This window comes from Eucalyptus grandis, chromosome 1 (assembly GCF_016545825.1).
Source record: "Eucalyptus grandis isolate ANBG69807.140 chromosome 1, ASM1654582v1, whole genome shotgun sequence".
Taxonomy (NCBI): Eukaryota; Viridiplantae; Streptophyta; class Magnoliopsida; order Myrtales; family Myrtaceae; genus Eucalyptus; species Eucalyptus grandis.
Window position 1 is genome coordinate 52,523,719 of NC_052612.1, and position 22,877 is coordinate 52,546,595.

Here is a 22,877-nt window from a genome sequence, read left to right on the forward strand (position 1 = left end):
AGAAAAAAAAAAAAATAAAAAAGGAAAATAAATAAGAAAATAAGAAAAATAAAATAAAAATATTAAAAAATAAAAGAAATAAAAAAATTATACAAATTTACCAAACGTGTTTTTGTTCATTTTTTATTTTGAAACAAGTTTACCAAACGTGTTTTTTTGTTCAAAAATTGTTCCCCGGAATGAAACACTTTTTCATTTTCGTTTCCTAACAATTTTTAAACGAAAATGTTACCAAACACGTTCTAAGCAGCCGACCATTGTCAAGCTTGTTGTAGCAAAGGAAGGAGGAGGAAGAAGGAGGAGGCAGAGGAAGGAGGAGGGGGAAGAGGAAGGAGGCAGGAAAAGAAAAAGGAAAAAGAAAAAGATAAGATAATAAATAATAAAAAAATTCGATTTTTTTAAAAACAAATAATTAAAAATTCATTTTTTAAAAATATAAAAATAAAACTAATTTTTTGGTCAATTAAAAATATTAAAATTCTATTTTTTGATAATTTTTCCAAAATAATTAAATCAGTTAACGAACGGTGGAAAATATTTTCCACTCAAAGTTCGGAGTTTCAATCGAACATCGAAAAATAATTATATTTTCCTAAAAAAATAACTTCTTAGAAAATAATTTCTAGAAACACCACGTTTTTCGTGAAACGAACGTAGCCTAAATTTTTTTCTTTTTTTTCCAAACAAAATAAAAAAATTAATAAAAAAGAACAAAATAGAGATGGGAGGGAGGCTTCCTCCCACCTCTATTTTTTTTTAAGTTTAATTTTAATTTTTTTTTTTTAAATATAATTTAATTTAAAGTCATATTATGTTTTGATGAAAATATTCCTAGTCGACCAAAAATTTTGTCAATAGGTGAAACTAAGCCTTAACCACTTCAATTTCTTCTTTGAGATTAATAAGTCCACTTCAGTCTTTGTTTAAAATAAGGTTCATTTCAGACTTTTATTTGAAAAAATGAGTGCATTTGAGATTCTTATTTGGAATTTTCCTTAAAGTAAATAGGGATGTGTAATTGTGTGTGTGTGTGTGTGTTTTATTTTTTATTTTTATTTGATGGAGAGGCATGTTGGATTGATAGATCCACTATTTTCCCTCCTACATTTGATTATAACATTTTAGCTTATTTATGAGTTCACATGATAAATAATATAAAAAACATTCATTTTTTTTCAATCTTACAAATAATATAAGGGCGGAATTATTTTCAATCCTTATATGACTATATTCACTACGCTTTTTCACTTAAAAAACAAAATTGTTCTTAATTATTTAGTTGCAATTTAAAGTAATGATTCCGAATTAATTTGCTTTCCTTTTTTTGATTTTTTTTATTTCCATAATTAAGAATATCACATGTCCAATTCTTTTTACGCTTCTTCCTTCTTCTTTTTTTTTTTATTTATTTATGGAAATCAACCTTCTTGAAGAGAAATTTTTTAAGAAACCTGGTTCATTTCTACTTTATCAAGCAACTTTAAGGGTGATCGGTTCCCGGTTCCCAATTTTGGGAACCGTGGACCAAAGACCATCGGTTCCGGTCCGGTCCGGTTTGGTCCAATAGGATTGGCACTTTATTTTTTCACTAAATAACGATAATTCATTAAAGAATGACTATGCTCCGAATCGATCAATTCAATTTGGTTCCCGGGCGATCTAATAAAACTACTCACACATGTTTTCACGTGCAAAATATTTAAACTTCACTTGCGTGAACAGTAATCATAATTTATGTGTTTCACTCTTAATTTTAAGCATAAAAGCCATGAATAATTTGAGTAAAATATGTGCTTGGTTTAGGTTTTATAGACAATCTCTCTTCTATGCTTTGAATGTTTAGTCGATGTCAGACTCTTTGAGGCTTGAAGTGCCTTGTCGTTTGCAAGTGAGGGGAGCAAGAGAGAGAGTGAGCATGAGGAACTCCTAGAGCCTTATCCCACATCGAGGAGAAGATAAAACTAACAAATAAGTTTTCTAAGAGCTTTGGTGGTCTCTTGCTCACATAAGAGGTTGTTACCTCAATTGCAATTCCGATTGCAACAAGTTTCATATATAATATTCATATATTATATGTGTTTATATATATATATTATATATATATATATATTATATTATAAAAAATTTGGTCCGGTCCGGTTGGTCCGTTTCCCACCTTGGAACCGGGAACCGGACCGTCGACCGTGGGAATCGCCCAAAACCGGCCGGTCGGAGGTCCGGTCCATTCGGTCCCGGTTCGGGCGGTTTCCGTTGCACACCCCTAAGCAACTTTATAATTTATTTGTTCAGTAGAATCTAAAAAGGTTTTGACATGATTTTTTTTTTTTTTTAAACACAATCACATATTTGTATGCTTTTATTTTTAGTGTGCGTATGAATAACATTTCCCAAATGTGAAACTTGAGAAGGATAAATTTAATTAAAGAGAAAATTTCAAATAAGTGCTTGAAATGCCATTATTTTATCAATTAAGGGCTTAAGATGGACTTTATTTAAAATAAGGACATGAAGTGATCAAATTATCTCAAATAAAGATTTGAAGTGATCAAATTATCTCAAAGAAGAATCTAAAGTAGAACTTATTTGAAATAAGAGTCTAAAATGACCATATCAATTTCAAAAAATGGCTTAACCTCTAAGATCGAAGGGAATTTTAGTCTTAAATCTTAAATTTTTTTCCTGTTTATTTCCTTTTCTTTCCTTCTATTTTTTTTTTCCTTTTCCCCCTCCCCTTCATCAACCAAGGGAAGAGGACAAAAGGCAAAAAAATAAATAAAAATTTTAAAAACATAATTATAATTTTTTGACCAAAATACCCCTTCTTCGATGACTATGGCCAAAAAACCTTATTTAAAAAAATTTGACCACTTCACACTCCTATTTGAAGCAAGATTTACTTCAAATATTATATAAGAAAATATGGATACTTCAAGCTCTTATTTGGAACTTTCCTTTTAATTAAATCAAAGAATAAAATGAGATTTCTTTTTAAAATGCCATTGAAACGTCATTTAATTAAAATTGACCAAAATTATATAATCCATGGAGTTTTACAATAAAAAAATCAAAGTGCCTTATTATTTTTCACGTGGATTTTTTTAATATACTTTTTGATACTTCTTTAATGTCTTATACTTGGAGTAAAAGGTCTCGTCAAAGCAGGGAAAACACAAGACTGTTAAGACCGATCACGTCATATATGCATGATTTAGTGCAATAAAAGGAATTTTTCATGAGAATCGATATTTACTTCCATGGCCTTCTATAGCCCTCTCATCTTACTACATTCGATAAATTTGAATACAACACTTTCTGTCGGCTCTAATATCTTATTTTGAGTAAGGTCTTGAACAGGACTTTAAAAGGCTCTTGCCAGCTTGAGGGCAGACCCGAGGGGAGAACCCGGTTGGGTAGTGAGAAAGGCTGCCTCCTAGGAAAGACTAGGTAAAGCCGGTAACAAGGCTTGAAAAATATATTGTTACCACTGGATGCGCCGTGCACACATCCCTAGTGGATGGCCGTGAAGCCGACCCTTGGTCCATGCTTGCATTTCGAGGAAGGTTCAGCCAAATGAAAGGGCGGGGGTGGGTAACTGTCCCCGGGTGCGCATGCGTACCGGTTACACGATGGATTCTTCTCCCCAGTTAAATTTGATACATACCACGTATTGACAATAGACCTTTTATTTTTGAGAGAGTTCACTTCTCTTAATGTTTCATCGTCTATGTTTTTTTTCGATCGTAATTTCATTGTCTATGTTAACGAGCACAAGACGCTTTGCTAATTATCAATATCACCTATTTAACAAAAAAATCCTTTGAACGCTCCAACGATTCTAATAACGAGTGTAGGGAAAGAGCGAGCCATCCTAATGTCCCTACATGTCCATCGAGGCATCTTGAGTCAAGCTCATCTTTCACTTGGTGCCCCGAGTTCTTTTTTGCACCTTTTGTCCTTCCTGGATGGGAAGTCGTACCTGATTTTGCAGAAGAGATAGACAGCAGGAACAATCCGCAATTCCACAGAAGGACAAATGCTTCATAAACAGAGCTCACTGTGAGGAAAAGGATACAAGCGAGTGATTCCCGCTGTCCAGGACTTGCCAATATTGCTTTGTCCCGAGTGTCTTGAATCCCGATAGAAAAGAAGCCGCTCAAATCTCTGTTTGGAAGAACAGGAAATCACAACATGAAGGGGGTTGGCCTTTTGGAATCACTGATGCCTGACACGACCGATCAAATTAGTTCTATCCTATGGATCCAGTTCTGTTTATCTGGCTGGGACAGCTAATAGGACCCTGAAGGGAATGCTCAGATGACATGGCTTCGTCTACTCAAAGAACAGCTCATAGATGAGATATTCTCAGTTTGAGAGGTGTAGAACAAGCATATGCATCATCACTGCTGAATTAGAAAACAAATTAAGCCAGCGCCATCTTAGGCAAGTACTGCAGACTATGAATTCGTCCCAAAAACAAATGGCAAAATCAATAACCCAGGAAGGAAAAAAAAAGCAAGAGTAAGAGAAGGGCTCAGATTGTTTTTGCTCACTCCTCGAAGAGATTCAAACAAGACCTCTTCTCGTATGTCAGAGGTGTATAAGCAAAGGCACATCATCGCCCATCATTCATTCGATTCCCACCTACCATTTTTTCTTCTCACAAATCTGATCCGATCGTAAATATCCGTCGAGGATGTCTGGCATAAACATAAAACCAACACGAAAACTTGCCCAGGACTCCGACTGAAAGCAACGGAATTTTTTTTTTTTTTTTTTTTTTTTTTTTTCACAAAGCACCATGAGTTTTAAAAACAATGGTTAAAGATGAAACTGCGAAGTGCTAAGTTAACACCATAAAAATTTGAGTAAAATCAAGAGTAAGGTTTATCAGCAATGCCTCGAAACATCACAATCAAAATCCCAGGAACTTGGGGGTTCTCCAAGTAAAATTCACTCGCACTGGAACGATTCGCATGGCCACCCTCCATCAATCATCATACAAACAACAGCCAAACAATCGAGCCGATTCTCCATTTAACCCCTTCTCCAATCTTGCACAATCTAACCACTTCCCTTTGGAGAGCTTTTAAGAAATCTAAGGCTGTTAACGCATATGCTAAAGCTTGAAATTTTTTTTTAAAAAAAAGCATGTGAAAACAGAACCTACAGTACAAGGTGGACACCTTTTTGATCATCTCGCCATCTCTTGCGGGGAACTCGCTCTTGGGGCGATTTCGTTCATCGCTAACCTTATCGGCAAGGGAACTCTCCACTCTACACAAAGCAAAATCTCTGGTTGGGGTTGCATTTATCATCCCCGCAGTTGCCGGGCCTTTTCCCGATTCATCCCACCAACTCCTCCTCCCATGAAAAGCCATGTGTCGGCATGCCACTGGCCTCGTACAGTACCAATGTCAAGTGATGAGTGGCGGATATCGGCGCCCGGGACGACTACTACAGTACAGAGACAATTTTTCGAAATCAGACTCGCGACATTATCAACAAGGCTGACTCCAGCCATCTAGGAGTTTCTACTATGATTTTATAAAATGAAATTTCTATTTCTCTTGGGATTAATACTCTAAAAAATCTTAAACTGATAAATTTACGATAAATTTACTATAAATTAATTTTTTGACAATAAAAAACTTGATACATCTTTAACAAATTTATTTCAAACAAGTACACTCATAACAAATTTTCTATATTAGTTTTCGTTAAATTTTACAATCAAATGTTAAGTTGAATGACACGTGACAATTAATTGATGTACGAATTTGCGATTTTACCCCATTTGTCATAGTTACATAATTTTTATGATTTTTTTATGATATTAATCTAATTTAACGGAGGATATATTTATCACAAATATATTAATTTAGAGTTTTTTGCGGTTGAATAAATTAGTTTGGGGTAAATTTATTACAAGTATACCAGTTTGAGATTTTTTATGGTTAGTCGGGATAAATTTATTATAAGTGTATCAATTTAAGATTTTTCATGATCAAAAATTAATTTCATGATCAAAACATTAATTTGAAGAATAAATTTATCATGTATACTAATTTAGAGTTTCTCAAGGTATTAACCCTATCTTTTAATCCTATTTGTAAGCATTCATAGTCATACTTGTGTATAAGATTCGTAAAAACCAATCACTATAAATGTCGAGATCATGCATTACATTTGTTCAATTGAAGGATTTTTTGAGACACCGTTAAATTCAAGGCAGAAACAACAGGTACTTGTAAAATGCATCATCAATTGTAGCATTTACTATTTGTAAGACTGAGCCTAGCTCACCGTATGTTTAGAAGGATGATGACAAGGCCCTGCCTTCTCTTTTTGATAAGGGGATGATGATGGACCTGTTATTGGAAAGAAAGGATGATCGGAGCGTTTAACACCATGCGCACCGCGCAACCGACGGAAAAACAATTGTAGCATCGTGATCCTGCGGATAATTGTAACCTCCCCACGACAAATAACCTACTAACACATTGCACAGCTCAAGTACGGAATCATCGCTCTAGTTCATAAGTAGTGAAGGAATTTCCGTCACTTATATGAAATGAAAAATTTCCCTCTTCAGAAAGCTAAGTAAAAGTAACAGACTATTCATATGGAAACTAGAATGTTCCTTCTCTAATGTAAAACAGTCCCTGTTGCTTACTATCTTTCCCCTGAAATGTAAATAAACAGTTACTCCATGGCCACAAATTAGAGAAAAAAATTCGAGGACCTTATCCAGGCAAATTGCCACATGAACGGTTAGGTTCCCACAAATAGTACAATAACTGCTACAATTCCGAAGCCCAAGGTTGTTGGCGCCATCCTAGCCACCACAAACGAGATCAATATGGCCTGTATCTCATTGGCCGCCGAAACCTTGGAACCCTCCTGCCCAACAGATAAATTAGTCACTGTATTCAGCAGAAGTCATTCTCTTTACGTACCACAGATGTGAAATTCCTTACCCATAGCTATAGGGAGAATAGACTGGAGCACCCGGGATAAATGGCCTCCGAGATCGAAAACCATATGGATTGGGTCGCCTTCCTCGGTATTGTTTCATTCCAGGAATGTTAGTTCGCTTAGCAGAGACCTGTCAATGTATTGAAACCACCATCAGTGACCACCCAAATTGATCTTAGAGCAATTTTATATCCACGGGATCTATTTCAACCACCTTTAACTGGCGACCATGCAATTCAGATTCATTCAGTAAGAGAGCATTTTGAACAGCATCAATTTCGACAAACTCGACGTAAGCAAACCCTTTCGGCTGACCGAACTTGTCCGTTAAGATTGTAACTCTGTTAACCGTTCCACAGGATTGGAAGTGCTGTTGAACTTCCTCAGGAGTACATGCATAGTCTACCTGTAGACGCAAAGCATAAGACAATAATAAGTCAACAGAAAAGTACCAAAGGGTCATCCAGAAATCCAGCTGACACATTCAGTTTAGAAGACATCCAGATGTAAAAACAGACGGAAAAAGGTATGTCCTTCCAAAAAGTGGGTGAATTTAATCGACTAATGACAGACATGGCTCCTTAAAAATGAAGCCTACATCCATTATGATGCAAAAGTTTGACATTTCTCACATTCCAAACAATCACAACAATAGAGACAATTCCAGAACCAAAATTTATAAAAGCTCATAACCTAGCAATTCCAACTTTTATCAAGAGAATCATATAAAAACAATTGCGAAGTAACCCATTAATGTTTAAACTAGTTACAAGGTGGCTAGATATATTTACCCGGCAGTCATAGAAAGCTCTCTCCAACAAGTAAAACTGAGTACAGATAAAAATCACAACACTTGACAGGACAGTTTGTAACCAAAACCAATGACATAGCAGTGCATACATCATAAAAGTAATCAGAGGGCCAAAAGAAGTACTAGATATGCATCTCTGATTTTCTATTTTTCAGCAGTGCCATCACTTGAAATGTACACTCCTTGAATGAACAACAAACTTTCATCAACATTACAATCAATGTGTGGAGTGCTACTAAATTGCGATCAGACACATTATAAATCCAAGAGAATAAATTATATAAAAGAGATGAGACTTGGAAAAGCATTTGTAGATGGTGAACAACTCACATTGCCAACATAAATTGAGCGTGCATCAACCTCCTCCTTCTCAGCCATAGTCGCAGAGGTGCTGGAGGAATCTTCACATACACCGAAACAAAAAGGGTCATGTTCAGAAATACTCCAAATCCTTAATTGATAATGAAAAGGCGCATAAAACCAAAGGAAATCTATCGATCCGCACAGAAGCAATCATTTCATGGACCATCCTAATCCTGAGGAGATAAAACCACCTAGGACCGCATCAGTTTCAGCAAAGGCACAGATCTTAGATAAGCTGGTGGTGCATTTCCCAATTCCTAAGCTGTTTTCCATATTTATACTTTGCACTAGATAGCTATATGGACATGACAGTTTGGTATCAAGGGCATGGAGACTAGTGGAGAATTCAACATCTTCCATTAGTAAATAGCCTTCTGCTTATGAGACTCTATATTTACCATGTAAACATTAGTTTATGCTAAAAAAGAATATTATGTGGGAAATGTTCAATTTCAGCATCGTAACTTTCACAACTATTGCAAATGGCAGCATCTGCAAACTCCAGATGCGTAAAGAACACGAGAGATTTTCACATTCACGAAGATGCACTCAATGGCTTTATAGTTCCTAAGCTCTATTATTTCCACACGGCAGAAAATAGCGAACACCATGGCGTTAATGAACCTACTAAATTTTAAGTTATTCGCAGGATTCATGACCACTAATTCACCTCCAGTCCGCAACCCTTCAAGGCCTCCCATACAGTTAAGTACCATTAATACGAAAAGGGACGTGCTTCCCGTGTTTTTCCCATTTAGTCACAGAGACATGCAAACTAGTGCAAATGAAGTCTTTTAAGCAAGTTTACGTAATAAACTATCGGTCGAACAACCTACGGGGTCACATTTCGCATGCCTTTGGCATTCTATTTTAAGGGATAAATCAAGAACAAATCGGGCATACAGCGAGCTGAACAATCTAGAAATTGCACAAGTGAAAACTTGTAATTAATGTCGATTCATCCTGATCAAAGCTAATTCAATGCAAGACAGGAATAAGCGATAATAAAAGGAAAGAAGTATCTAAACAGGAGCGGCATTTCCAACTAATCAAAGCGAACCCGAGATGCTGCTTCGCAGTTACTCGATCGGGAACCTTTTTAAGTACTATCAGCCAAATATAAAATCCTCGAAAGCTTTAAAGAATAACCTTAAACCTACTCGCTCATTATATCTCTTGTATCTTCGTGGCCGAGTTTTGCTTGTAACGTGACTAAGCATAGGGCTGAACAAAGACTTTCAAACGGCTAAAATCTAATATCGAGTCCAAAAGAAGTTGCATAGCCGAACGCACAAATCTGAGACTAGCATCAACAGCCTGGCGCGTAACGAAACAATGGACTTCCGGAACAAAGCCTATTTCTATAGACAAGCGCGTGCGCGCACAAAGAGAGAGAAAGAGGAAGGACCTGGGACAGCTCCCATCTCCTTCTCGACCTTAGCCTGCAATTCGCGGAGAGCGCCGGCCTCTTCGTCGATCTCCTTGAGCCTCTTCTTCATGTCCTCCAATTCCTGAGTCGAAAGGTGCCAAGAGAATCGAGTCAATCTGGGAGACGCAGCCGCCTCAGAGAGAGGGAGGGAGAGAGAGGGTGGTGGGAATGGATACCTTGGAGCTGGAATTGGGGGCGGAGTCGTCTTCATAGTAATCAGCATCGCCACCGGCGGACATGTCGACATCGCCTTCTATTTCTCCTTCGTCGGGGATTTCGCCGCCGTAATCTTCGTGCTCCTCCACTTCGTGCTCCTCCACCTCGTGCTCGCGATCCATCTCTCTCTAGCTCGGAGGGTTGAGCTCGCGTTTCTTGACAAGCTTTGCGGCGGCCGGCGGCGGGCGGCGGGCGGCGCTCACTCTCTCTCTCTCTAGCTGATGCCCGAGCAGCGAGTCAGTGGGCGCCCTTCGACTGGCGCTGCGCAGGCGGAAGAAGCAAAATAAGCGATTGCGGGGATTAGGGATCGCGATGGCCGAATCGCAATTTTCGCGACACCGTGCGGGCAAATCCGGTCACCCAACCCTAAGTTTGACCCCCGACATATATCTCGCTCCAGTTTTTATATATATCAATTATTAGGATTTCCCTCGGTTAAAATTCAAATTTTTCTTATAGTCTTTTCAGGTGTCCATTGTTGTTACCTTATAATTCTCGCATTACGCCATAAAATCTAAGTTTACGAATCCATCGATCTCTTTCTTTATGTATGCGATCTCCATTTTCATGAGAGAGAGAGAGAGAGAGAGTCCATCCCTTATAAAGTAACATGGGAATATTGCCAGACTAGTTTGATTTGGCACGGTGTGCATGGAGGAAAAGGAAAGAGGATGTTTCCCAAAGATGCCGCGATTTGTTCGACGCAATGTAAGAAAGGCTAGAAGAGGGGTGTTCCTATACGATCCGAGTGTTAAAGTGTCGAGAAGATATATATAGGACAAATACAACACGTAAGAGTGGTTGTGTAACTAATTAATCACAGTTGCTTGCGTGATATGAATCTCATTCTTCTTGATACCTCATGTGCACGCATCTTACTGTTTATTGATTGGTACATGTCACTCACATGTGATATGTCTAAAGAATGCCAGATTCCCTTAAAAAGTATCGACTTTAGTCTCGTCCCGATTTTAGCCATTTTTTTTATAACGACATAAATGATCCCTCAATTTTGGTCTAATGTGCAAATATCGTTTTTGAATTTTTAATTTGTTTAGGGATTAAATTGAATATGTATCAAAAGTTCACGGATCACATTGAACAAATTAAAAATTCAAATATGACATTTGCATATTAAACTAAAGTTTAAGAATTGCAATAAATAAATTAAAAAATTTTAGAGACAATATTGCACAATCACCTCTAAGGACTATCTTTGTCATTTTCTTTTTCAATTTTTTTAATCTCATAAAAGAACATCAATTTATTTCGAATCACAATTTTGACAAGGATTGAGTGGGTAGACCCTGGAACTAAACTTGGTCGACACTATTCGGCTAGTCCTAGTTTGGTTTCCAGGTCTATACAGTAGGTCCCAAGTTTAGGTTTGGAATTTACCCACCCTAGAACTGCTAGCTCCTAACTTGCATAGTTTTCATGCTTGCTAGCAAAAGTCCCTACACTTTCAAGATGATGCTTATTTGTTCTACAATATCAAAAGATGCAATTGCTCCCCCGATTGAATGGTATGTTCTGCAACTTCTAGCAACTTCCTGTTTTGTGAATATGAGCATCTCAAGCAAACTTTTTGCAGACATGCACTGTTTAGTCTCCACCTCCTTCAAAAATTCAATTCTTTCAAGCCGTCAATGGCTCTCAACACTTGGTACCAACATAATTGAACATACGTAGGTTTTTCATCTTTTAGGGGTTATTGCTTTTGGTGAATTGGAATTCACATTGTTGCTTTAAGTGAGGGACGAATTGGACACTTCCCAATTACTTTATATTTTTGTTTGTTTTGTAGCGTATTTCTCACCATATTCTTACTCTACCATTTTGTTGTAATTGCTATTGATCTTGATTATAAATAACGAGATGTTCACTAAAGTCTGTCTTTTCAAGGAATAATAAAATTAAATCAAAAAAAGAAGAACTTGGCCGATTCTTGAGTAGACCTTGGATTTAGACTAGTTTAGAGTTGGTTCCATGGACTACAAGGTAAGTTTTGGATTCCAAGATTTAGGGATCAGTCCCAAAAGGGTAGTTTCTTGTTTCTAGGTATGAAATTTACTTACCTTGAAATAATTCACCCCGAATTTTGACTCATACTTTCTTATTTTTCGTACAAATCACCAATTTTTAGTTGGTATCCAAATCTTCCTCTCTCAAGTTTTCATTCAATGATGATGCCCTCGAAAGTATGACGTGTCATTCCACGTGCACTGGGCGACTCATAGGTGTGTCCATGTGGAAGGACGGCACATAATCCGAGAGTTTTCCTTGTTCTCGGACGCTGCTAATTGCAATCTCAAGGTTCCACTTTTCTCAGTTTCCAGACGTTTTGTATAAGGCGAATAGCCTGTTCATGACTCGTTTGCCCTGGTAAGTCATTTCTTCAGTAAAGTTCGATTTTTGTCACCCAAATCCAAACTTGAATGCTCATGTTTCCTACTCTTTCTTGCTTCGAAGTTATCCGCGTTCGGCAGCAACTACAGCCACGATTGCCGCGATTGCTCGGATGTCAAACGTCGGACTTCAAACTTTGGGTCCAGTTGCCAATTGCTGGACTCCGAACTTTGGCTACTCGCCGCCGGTCACCAGATTTGGCGCTAGACGCCAAACGTTGGACTTCGGACTTCGGCTGCTCGCCGCCAATCACCGGACGCCGAATGCTGGTCACCGAACATTGGATTCTAGCCACCGGACGTCGGTCGTTGCCACTCTAGAAATAGAAATTTTATTCTATTATCAAAGCATTTTTATTTTAGAAATAGAAATTTTGAATTGTTATCAAAACGTTTCTTTATTAGAAACTCGTCTATGGAATAGAAATTGATAAAGAGCAAAAAAATTTGTCATGTGCGCTCTTATTTACACGCGACATCACCATAAAAAAGAAAAAAAATGAAAAGTAAAACGTGTGTGTGTTTTTTTTTCCTCGTTAGGGCGGAGAAATTGATAATTTGGGAAGAGTTACGGATTGGAAGTATACTGAATCCAAAAACAACGAAACTGAGAGAATAAAACTTTTGTTTTTCCATCACAAACTTTGCAATGCAGATATAAAAACGAAACCAAAAGAAGATCCTTGTGAATTACAGATAGAGAGAATGTTTGACAGACATGACCTAAAACTAAAAGTTACTGCAGCAAAAGATTAGTAGGAAGAATTACATGAGTCAACAACGCTCAAATATCTTATTTTATTTTATTTTATTTTTTTTTTCAAGTCTTCCCCATCGTGGGGGAAGTAGATAAATATGGATTTCCTGAGTAATTTATTATTTATTTCATAGATTTTGAATTTTCTCTTTATTTTTCGAAATTTTGGGTGGAAAAGATGAATAAATATTGGAACCGACATATGATAAGATAATTTGAAAGTGAAAACACTCATAAGTCAACTTTAATTAAGGAAGAGAATGAGACAAATAGGCTTTTTAATTTTTAATTTTTTATTTCTCCATTGTTAGAAATGATCATAAGACTTGTTTTAATAAAGTTTTGTTACATAGCTCTTACTCTTGAATGACTCAGATGCATAGCATTCCAAAGAGATAGATTCCTTAAATTTACGAAACATAGAAACACAGACGGTTGAGATGCATATATGGAGGGCATTTATGAATTTGGTTTAAAATTACAAAAAATAAAATAAAAATACCCTGGCAAAAACCAAATTCTATTTTTAATTAATCATTCAAAGTAGACTCTTGGCATCAATCTCGAGAGGTTTAGTGAAAATATTTGCCACTTGATCTCCCGTCCTCACATGTGAAATTTTGATTTCTTTCTCTCTTTTTGTTTACTTCGTTCATGAAAAACTGATTTTTTTGCCAAAACAATAGCAGAAATAATATCAACAAAAATCTTTGTTGCTTTCTTATACTCCATATGAATTTCTTTGAGTAGTCTTCTCAACTATATTGCATGACAAATAGGTACAGATGCTGCCATATATTCAGCTTCACATGTCGAAATAGTAAGGCCGGATTGCTTCTTTGATTACCACATGAAAGCAATGTCACGCAATAAAAATATAAAACCTCTTGTGCTTTTTCGATCATTAATGTCTCCACCATAATCATTGTGTGAATAGGCTCTAAGCCGAAAGGATTTTGATTGATAGTAGTGAGCAATGGTCCCTTTGATAGGTCATATTGATCTTTTGCTTGAACATTCTCCAAGGTAATCTTCTGATTTTGACTTAAGGTGGTTCGTCCTCTGGCTTATCATAGCTTGTGTTGACAAGTTCTCATACACCATAAGCATGGAATGGTGCTTTCATTCTAACAATCCAATTACCATAATTTTCTTTAGTTAGACAAGGATATTGAAGTGGAAGTCGATTGTTTGTTGAGGCCACAATTATACTTTGATTTCAATTTGATAGGGTAATTTGAAGGTGAAAATATGCACAGCTCACACAACTCAATTTTAATCAAGGAAGAGAACTAGATGAATAGGCTTTTTTTCTTTTTATTTTTCTCTTATCAGAAATGGTCACGAGACTTACCTTTATATAGATTTGTTATATGACTCTTATTCCTAAATGACTCATAAATGTATCTAACATTCCAAGGAGATAAGATTCCTTGAATTTACGAAACATAGACGAACAATCGAATGCACGTATGTAGGGCATTTATGAATTTGGTTTAATTAGTAACCACATATACAGCCCTTCGATTTTCCTCTGAAAAATACGGTTGTATCTAAAAGGAAGGACCTCCGAACTTTATAAAAAGCGGCAAGCATGTTGAATTGAACTTCGGCTGATTCGAAATGATAGTCCCTTCGTTAGTGCCACGAATCCCATGAGTGCCGACATGCGACATGTGCGGACCACCGGAATGCTGCCGTGCCCTTGGTGGAGGAGGAGGAGGAGGAGGAAGGGCTCCTGATGAACCTCTTCCAGTCGTGGAGGACCTTCGTGAGATCGGCGACTTTGGCTGCGATTGTGCGGTAGCAATTGGCATGGACCGTGATCACGGCCCTTACATCTCGGCTATTATTGCAGAACCCGCTGAAATAGTCAGTGTCCCAGTACCTGACAGAGAATCCCAACGTCCGGAACATGCCTTCCTTCCTGATCTGTCTCAACACATCCTGTTCCTTGATTCCAGAGGAAACATTTCTCCTGGCGTACCACTCGTCGAATATGGCGATGCTCCGGTTGTTGGATCTGACCATGTAGAACCCCGTGTTCAAGTGGTTGACCTCGGACCAGGGGGTCGCCGTTGAATGTCAACGCTGATCTGGAAATCCACGCTCCGGTTTTAATTCAGCCGAGGGAACGGATCTCTTAGCCACAATACATCAGTGTCCTGCAAAGAATAGTCCTCATTATTGTCTTTGCACTATATATGTTTTAAGTTGTCGGGCTCATTAGCCATTCAAATTTTCTGCGAACACGTGAACCTTAGATTTAGTTACTCTTCAGTTCTCATAAATTCAATCAACCACGAACGGATGGAATATCTAGGTAAAGATTGAGATGAAAGAAGCTACTGCATTCGGGCTTACAAAACTTGGGTTAACCTTATTGAAAGGTACACTTTTTATCCATCACGTCTGTTCGGTTCTTCTCTGCAATAAGATAATGAAGTATACGAGTTCTACTTCCACTCTTTCTTGATTAATAATGCTTGGCTACTCTTTCTTCACAGTTCTAAGTCCACGTATTCAATGCGTGTTGCAAGGACTCGAAACAGCAGAATTAGCTAGAATTCGGCAGAATCATGCCTGGCCGGTCTTTTTATGGTCCAGAAACTGTGTTTGGCTAGAACAAAGCACAGTGCGCCAAACACAGTGCGCTATGCTCCAAATCAATAGCATGGTCAACGCAGTGAAGTGTCCATCATGTGGAATTGCAAGTTGTCGCAAAAAAAGGAAAAAAAGAAAAAAAGAACGCCTTCATTTAGTTATTTATTCATCTTCAATTTTCTGACCCTTCTACCACACTTAATCTATAATGGCGTGAAGTCGGAGGATCATATCCCAAATATATCCCATGTAAACTATACATAAAAAAAATGCATTTCCTTTTTCTCTACCACAAAGCAAATAAAGACTGAAACTTCATTTACTTCATGCTTGCCGGGCAGTGTTGCTTCTGTTGCAGGAAAAAGGTACCGGAGGTTTTTAAGAGGAAGACTATTCCGAGAAAGTAAAAATTTCCTATGAAATGGTTGATTTAATCCTTGATTTAGGTGCTCAGCTTATTAAAGTACTTCAACGCAGAACCTTCAATGGATAGCAATTGAGAAAACTGATTAGCTGCTGATAGAAAATTTATCCAGAGAGAGTGCAACATGGATTGTTCTCAATTGGTGGATCAAATCAGGAAGGAGAAGGGTAAAGGCCAAACACAGACCCCATATCCATTTTTCAAGTATATGAAGTATTAAGGAAGAGAGTGATGTGAGATATCTTTCGCTTAATGGTCGAAGTAATATTTTAGAGGAGAGGAGGAAATTTTTCTCCTAATAACTCCTTTTGAATTCTTACTAACGCAGGGAAGCAGGATTCATGTTCATGACAGGGTGAGGGAGGGGTCGCATGTACCGTGAATATGAAGCTGTTGCCTTGTTTGAGCACACTCCCAAGGAACTGTGTTCGCCTCGACATCATCCTTAGAAAACTTGGGGACATGAACAACTTCTCTCCATCCAAATGGTCATAGCAGGGTTGAAGGATTCTTTGATGTTGATTGGACAGGATCTCCAGATGATAGGAGATCAACTACTGGATATTGTACCATGGTTGAAGGAAATCTGGTATCATGGAAGAATAAGAAACAAAGTGTTATTGTATGCTCTAGTGCTGAATCAGAATATAGAACCATGGCATAAGTGACATGTGAATTAGTGTGTATTCGATAGTTATTGACTAAATTAGGCTTTAAAGATTCAGTACCTATGACTATATGGTGCGATAATAAAGTTACAGTGCATATAGCTTCCAATCTTGTGTTTCATGAGAAAACAAAACACATTGAGGTTGACTGTCATTTTATCCAAAATAAGTTGCAAAGTGGAGTGATCCTTCCCAATCATATTCGAATAGGCGAACAACTTGCAGACATCTTTACTAAATCTTTGAGTAATGGGAGGATAGAACATATTTGTAACAAACTGGGCATAATTAATATCTATACTCCAGCTTGAGGGGGAGTGTTAGAAGTACAAAGGGTAAATTGGTCTTTAAGACTTTTAGGGTTTATTTTGATATATATATATTAAACTTAATTGAATAATACAAAATCAAATTTTCCTCACATAAAATAAATTCCTAATGCATTCATTCCGAATCTTTGTTGCTGAATCCTTGTCACAATATCAATAAGTCTGAGTATGATTTTATCCTCAAACTATACACGGTTTTTGTTTGGATTGCGTTAGAGTGGGAAAAATTTCTGAAATTAATAAATTTTGACAAGAGTTTGCGATATAACTTTAGAAGTATTCTATTCTTCAAAATAAGAATAAGAATTATAAAGTTTTGTCAACTTCAAAACTTGGTAAAAGTTTCCTCAACAGGATCCTATTGGATTACTCCAGAGCAAGCAGAAAATGATGATAAGTACCTTGTACCACTTTGCAAACCATTTCTTTATCCCATATAGTCAAAATTTCTCTCTGCGGTTCCAACAAGTCACTTGCAAAATCAACTGAAAACTCTTTAACTTTCTATTCGCCTTTCACAAGGTCCTTTACTAATCGCCATCACGTCACTGCTCCATAAAAGAACCGATAGTTTCTAGTTCAATCTTCGATGCGAGCCCAGGCTCTGCCCTTGATAGAACTTTCACAAGAGGCAGTAATGTCTTTTGTTTTCCTCTTCATACTAAAGATAGCCATCTTCTCTTAAACCTGAGAAGAACATCAAATTGTTTCAGAAAAGCTGGAGGTCCGCGTGATCAATCCCAGATATGTAGGGCTCATGTGAATGGGGTGCATGCAAGTAACATCTCTGATGTGCTCAGCAGAATTCATATTTACGCAGGACTATATCCACTAGACATAACTACGTATGTGTAGAATTTTTTAACTAGGAAAAAAAGAGCACAGAAAGATATTCACTCAGTGAGGAAGATATGGAGAATCGGAGAGACATGGATGAACCTAATCTCATCAGAAGTTCAGTCCTTGTAGAGTCCTCTTCCTCTGGACCAATCTGCAGCTGTTGAGAAGACGATACAGATGTGCAGGTGCATCCCAGGGGAAGAAAATAAGAAAGAATGACATGTCATACCTCCAGCAGATTAAATCAGTTGCATTTTTTTACAGATATTTAGCCAAAACTATGTTATTTATGAGCTTAATAGGGAAGAACTTTATCTAGACGATAGTAAGAAGGGAAGAGAATTAAGTATGAGGTGCAGGTTCATGTCCTCAATCAGACCAAACAGGGTTTCCTCCGTAGCCCCTCCAATTACAAACAGTCAAGCACAGCCAAGTGACTAACCGCAGCACTTTATGCCATATGTTTCTTAAGCTTTTTCAACAACATGCCTACTTTTCCTTCTTCCTTTTCTTTCGTAAAAAGGGTAATATACTGCTTCTTTTCAATAATAAACACTTCCATCCTATCACAAGTGAGGTTTAACAGATTCCATGTAGACTGGCTTACAAATTATCCAGATTGCACAGCTACTGTCAGGTCAACACTTAAAAACAGAGGTTGGCATTGAAGGCAGAGCACTAACTAATATGAGAAAAGTCAAACACTTCTACGGGGACCAATAAGACTGAACAAAGGCCAGATGACCATTAACCTGCCTGGAATCATAAAAGAGTTGTATCCCGCTTTAGTTATAACAGATTAAATTGTAAGTTTGCAAAGCAATGGCGCACCAATGTGGACTGATGGACTGTGAGGTATCGTGTTGGAGCTGTGCAGCAACACGCACACCATACATACATGTGCACCCGCATGCACGGCGCAAACTTTAGTAAGCATTCCAAAGTGCAAAAAGCTGGCGAGGCAATCTTTAAGAAGCTGGAACTCCCGATCTCTAGACAGGGTCACTACTGAAAGGGCACATGATGATCTTTTTTTCTTCAGGATAGTTCAATAATTCTCAACCCCGGTTCAATCACCCTTTTATGACAAAGCATTCTCTATTTAGTCACGAGAGCTTCAAAGTGTATAATACACTAAGCCACAAAGTGCTATGTTCCTTGGGAATTTCCAAACCCCGGCTGATGGGTTCACATTTCTAAAAGTGTTGGAACAAATCTTACAAGAAAGGTTTCAGGTTCTTGCGCTGATCATACGCAAGTCTACCATCTCACAACTAAAGGTGGCGTCAACTGGATTGAGGAGATTCATACATAACTATGAACCTAGTAGTAAAATAATAATAGAATTGAGTGCGACTTCTGCTCATCAAAAAACGTTTCCCAAGTCTTGTTGCAAACAGATGACTTCATCTATCTCTTGTATTGTTTGTGTCTTGTCTTTAATCCTCATCATCGGTTTCTGATGGTCTTACTCTCCGCTGGAATCTTAACTTGACGTCTCGGCGGCTTCCTCCTTCGATCCATCTTGAAAGTGCAGGGTCACCCTAGGCCGGATCTACTTCATCGACTGTGTGCTTGCTGCCCAATCCTTCCCAACTCTGGCCGCCTGTCGCTAATGTTTTCCGAGTCACGTCTCGTAAGCATCTTCGTGCTGAGCCGTCAGAGCACAAAAGTGGATGCTAAACTAAAGAAGTAAAACTAGCCAAAATATAGTTCGGTGTAATATTATTGCAGTTTGGCAATGGAATCACAATCCTGTTATGGTTGGTCTTACCCTCATTTGCAATGATAATCGATCCACTTTCTACTCAAACTTTCGTACCCAATGCTTCACATATATTGTCCAAAACAAATCCTAAATGCTTCCATATAGACAGATGTCAAGCAATACCCTTTTTCCTTATATCAGACAGATTTTCTCGATCTGAAATTATCTGAGTACATCGACTCCCAAAAGTACCCTTCAGATTCATCGAAGCAGGACAGGTAAAAAAATCGAAACCACTCCATCAGGTTTCAACCTAAATAACAGCTGCATTTACATTCCAAATTCATAATCACATCATTCAGTTTTTGAGTTGAATCAAATAATATAAAGTTTAAAATAACCTGTTGCCAGGCCTCTATGATGAACTTCAACTGTAACTCACTAAGCTTATGGAGCTGACAAGAAGAGAAAGCAAAATTTTATTCAGACAACAGCCCGGAAAGGGTCAGGAAGCATCGGCAGCACAACATAACTAATTTAGAGGAATAGAATAGAAACCGTGTATCTTCCTTCCTATTACAAGAAAACAAAGGTCAATTTGTCAACTAAACATCATAAGCAGTCTACAGTGGCGACTGAACCTGCCTTGTTGCCACTCAACATCAACATATTAAACCCCAATAAATTCTTCTGTCGTACACAAATGTGATCCTTTAATTACTCAGTACAAATGAATGTCAGACTAAAACGTTAGCCCAAGTACAAAGAGTCAAAAAACAAACAGGAACAAAAATTCTTCCTGCTCTTGTAGCCCTACAATGGTACAGGGAAGTGAACATCCTGATTTATTTCTGCAGAAGTTACAACCAGAATACATTTGCCACTTGAACTCTTAGTAACACTACATGAGAAAAAAAAACCGTTAATGATATGCAAAAGCGCATTATTTACTGCTTATTAAAGTGGATATCCTTTTATGTGCAAAAAGTGGATATCCTTATCATTCAATGCTCCTCAACCCCTCAACAGCAATCCGGAAGGAATAAACTTATAAACTAGTCGACCATCCATAGCTTGCCCCCTGTTCACATCAGAAAGCAGCTGTTGAGCATTGACTAGAGTCCTTCCAAAAGATTGGATCTCAGTAAATGACAGGACAAATTGGCATGGCGATTTACGTCATGGTTTAAAATCTGTGCATTTCAACTTGGAAACGGTAAAATATCTAAAACAACTAAAACACGGCTAACAAGGCGACCACGGCAAGCATTACGATACAAATGCCGATGAAGGTGATCCCTATGTGAATCATCCTTAGGCAGTCAAACCAATGCCTTGAACGAATATCTAAGGGCCTGGTAGAGATCCTTTTTGGGGAAGTAGATTGCTGCTGCTACCGCCTTGCAATGATAACATCAGTAGGCCTGGCGGAGAACAGGCCATTTGGGGCACCTTCATTGATTGCAGGTTGATGCATGGCGGTTGGATTCGCTTCCCCAACGCTTGAATTCCATTCTTCCAAGTTCGCAGATTGATGCGCTTGAATTCCCTTCCTCCAAGTTCACGGTTTGATGCGCTGAGCTTGCATTCCATAGGAGAGAGTAGAACTATAAATATACCATGAAATTGCGAGGAAACGATAGCCGTGGGCCATAAAAATACAAAACAGATAACGTTGGTATGTTGGTGCCTTGACCCATATAACACAAATCTTGGCTATAAAAACATAAAACAGATAGGTTGATGCCTCGCCCCATACGACATAAGTTTGTAATGCCCTAATTTACACTAATCCTTCAGGGCCAGTCGCTCACGCCTCGGGTACTAGCACTCTCTCGCTCAACGCCTCAAGCATGGTCCAACCACCTCTTCCCACTCGACATCTTCCCTCTATACCCTCCAAAAATGAAGATCTTGTAAATAAATAGTTATGACTTCAATTTAATGATAAAGATATAACTCAAAAAAAAAAAAAAATTGTTCTTCATTTTTTAATTTAAAAATTCATTTGTCATTTATCTGATTATATAAAGATTTGTGATCGCGGCATATACCGATTTTGGTCGCGGGTTGATGAGGGGGTTGGATTCGCTTCCCAGCGCTTGAATTCCTTTCCTCCAAGTTCGGGGATTGATGCACCGCGCTTGAATTTCCTTCCTCCAACCTGATGCGCCACGCTTGCTCCAAGTTCGCGGGTTGATGCGCCGCGCTTAAATTCGCTTTCTCCTCCAAGTTTTCCAAGACAGAATGGGAAGAGTGATGGTTTTCACGGAAGGACTGTTTTCTACGGAATGATGACTCTCGCTCTTCTCCAATGTGGCATGGGCGGAGCCTCCAAGAATCTTTTCTTCTGCACTTCTTTCTTGCGTTTCTTGGATTTCTTGACACATAGCAGTAGAAGAGATAAGAATCTTTTCTTCTGCACTTCTTTCTTGCGTTTCTTGGATTTCTTGACACATAGCAGTAGAAGAGATAAGAATCTTTTCTTCTGCACTTCTTTCTTGCGTTTCTTGGATTTCTTGACACATAGCAGTAGAAGAGACAATAATCTTTTCTTCTGCACTTCTTTCTTGCGTTTCTTGGATTTCTTGGAGAGCAGCGGTAGAGGAGATAAGAAGCGAACATGAATTTGAGTTGAATATAAACTTAACTAATTATGCTGCGCAAAGATATATATACACAAAAACAAAAGTTCGTTTATTTACATATTAAATTTAAATTAATCTTTCTTTCTAAAAAGAAATGTACCAATCTCTCTTAATTTTTTCAAACAAAAATAAGAGGTATCTACTGTAGAATTTTTGTTGTAATCTGCTAACAAATTTATTTCATATTGAAATAAAGTTGATTAAACCAATCTTTTTCTAATATTTTTCAAATGAAGGAATTCGTCAGATAATAGTTTAATTGGTGGAAGTTGTGTCATCATAGACGTTGAGATATATTGTTCAATTGTAGACATGAAAGGGATTGTGATATTAGGACACTTAAAATTTGCGTCCACTTTACGTGTGTTATAGAGTCCATTTACTTATATAATGAGATTTAAAAATTTATTAGAGTAATTTTTAAGAGGGCTTGAGAATTTTCAAGTCAAAAAGAAAAATAGCTAAGGAATTTTTTTATCGCTCTTTTTAGTGGCCATCAGATATAAAGTCACAATAAATTAATTTTATACACACCAAAAAATCAAATTTAGCTTTTGATCATACTTACTTTACAATTTCTCATGATAGTATAAGAAGTAATCAAGTTAATTTATGACACTATATAAATAAATCATCTCGTACTTCTAAGTATGTAAATTGTGATCATTTTTTTTTTCTTTTTCCTAGAAAAAGTACA

At 37.6% G+C, this 22,877-nt stretch overlaps 2 protein-coding genes and 2 long non-coding RNA genes across 6 annotated transcripts; all 4 read right to left on the reverse strand.

The window, feature by feature from the left end:
* Nucleotides 1–3,207: 3,207 nt before the first annotated feature.
* Nucleotides 3,208–5,439, reverse strand: LOC104450082. The gene is made up of 2 exons (XR_005549334.1): nucleotides 5,184–5,439; nucleotides 3,208–4,161 (listed from the first exon to the last, which is right to left on the reverse strand). It is a non-coding gene; the product is annotated as an uncharacterized LOC104450082 (long non-coding RNA).
* A 1,075-nt stretch (nucleotides 5,440–6,514) lies between these two features.
* LOC104450087 (polyadenylate-binding protein 1) lies at nucleotides 6,515–10,043 on the reverse strand. 2 transcript variants are annotated; one of them, XM_010064520.3, is made up of 6 exons: nucleotides 9,755–10,043; nucleotides 9,558–9,660; nucleotides 8,117–8,187; nucleotides 7,190–7,381; nucleotides 6,978–7,105; nucleotides 6,515–6,888 (listed from the first exon to the last, which is right to left on the reverse strand). In XM_010064520.3, the coding sequence occupies exons 1-6, from the start codon at nucleotides 9,914–9,916 to the stop codon at nucleotides 6,855–6,857; spliced, it is 690 nt and encodes a 229-aa protein (XP_010062822.1). In that variant the 5' UTR covers nucleotides 9,917–10,043; the 3' UTR covers nucleotides 6,515–6,854. The 2 variants fall into 2 exon arrangements, with proteins under 2 accessions (XP_010062822.1, XP_010062812.1); XM_010064510.3 differs by having other exon boundaries at nucleotides 6,515–6,900; nucleotides 9,755–10,037.
* A 4,554-nt stretch (nucleotides 10,044–14,597) lies between these two features.
* On the reverse strand, nucleotides 14,598–16,427 carry LOC104415741 (uncharacterized protein At1g28695-like). Its single transcript, XM_039300476.1, has 3 exons — nucleotides 16,365–16,427; nucleotides 15,087–15,124; nucleotides 14,598–14,982 (listed from the first exon to the last, which is right to left on the reverse strand). Exons 1-3 carry the CDS (start codon nucleotides 16,425–16,427, stop codon nucleotides 14,598–14,600), a joined length of 486 nt encoding a protein of 161 aa, XP_039156410.1.
* A 4,229-nt stretch (nucleotides 16,428–20,656) lies between these two features.
* LOC108954719 lies at nucleotides 20,657–22,160 on the reverse strand. 2 transcript variants are annotated; one of them, XR_005549756.1, is made up of 2 exons: nucleotides 21,587–22,160; nucleotides 20,657–21,113 (listed from the first exon to the last, which is right to left on the reverse strand). It is a non-coding gene; the product is annotated as an uncharacterized LOC108954719 (long non-coding RNA). The 2 variants fall into 2 exon arrangements; XR_001980558.2 differs by having other exon boundaries at nucleotides 20,657–21,422.
* Between the last annotated feature and the right edge of the window lie 717 nt (nucleotides 22,161–22,877).

What these genes read in the sequence shown, in the direction of transcription:
- LOC104450087 (XM_010064510.3), bottom strand. Translation starts at nt 9,916, where the DNA reads ATGGATCGCGAGCACGAGGTGGAGGAGCACGAAGTGGAGGAGCACGAA. An exon ending in CCCCCAATTCCAGCTCCAAG is followed by an intron (nt 9,661 to 9,754) that starts GTATCCATTCCC and finishes CTTTCGACTCAG; the next exon opens with GAATTGGAGGACATGAAGAA. An exon ending in GCTCAATTTATGTTGGCAAT is followed by an intron (nt 7,382 to 8,116) that starts GTGAGTTGTTCA and finishes TTGCGTCTACAG; the next exon opens with GTAGACTATGCATGTACTCC.
- LOC104415741 (XM_039300476.1), bottom strand. Translation starts at nt 16,427, where the DNA reads ATGTCGAGGCGAACACAGTTCCTTGGGAGTGTGCTCAAACAAGGCAAC. An exon ending in GCAACAGCTTCATATTCACG is followed by an intron (nt 15,125 to 16,364) that starts GTACATGCGACC and finishes TATTCTTTGCAG; the next exon opens with GACACTGATGTATTGTGGCT. An exon ending in CTAAGAGATCCGTTCCCTCG is followed by an intron (nt 14,983 to 15,086) that starts GCTGAATTAAAA and finishes CTACATGGTCAG; the next exon opens with ATCCAACAACCGGAGCATCG.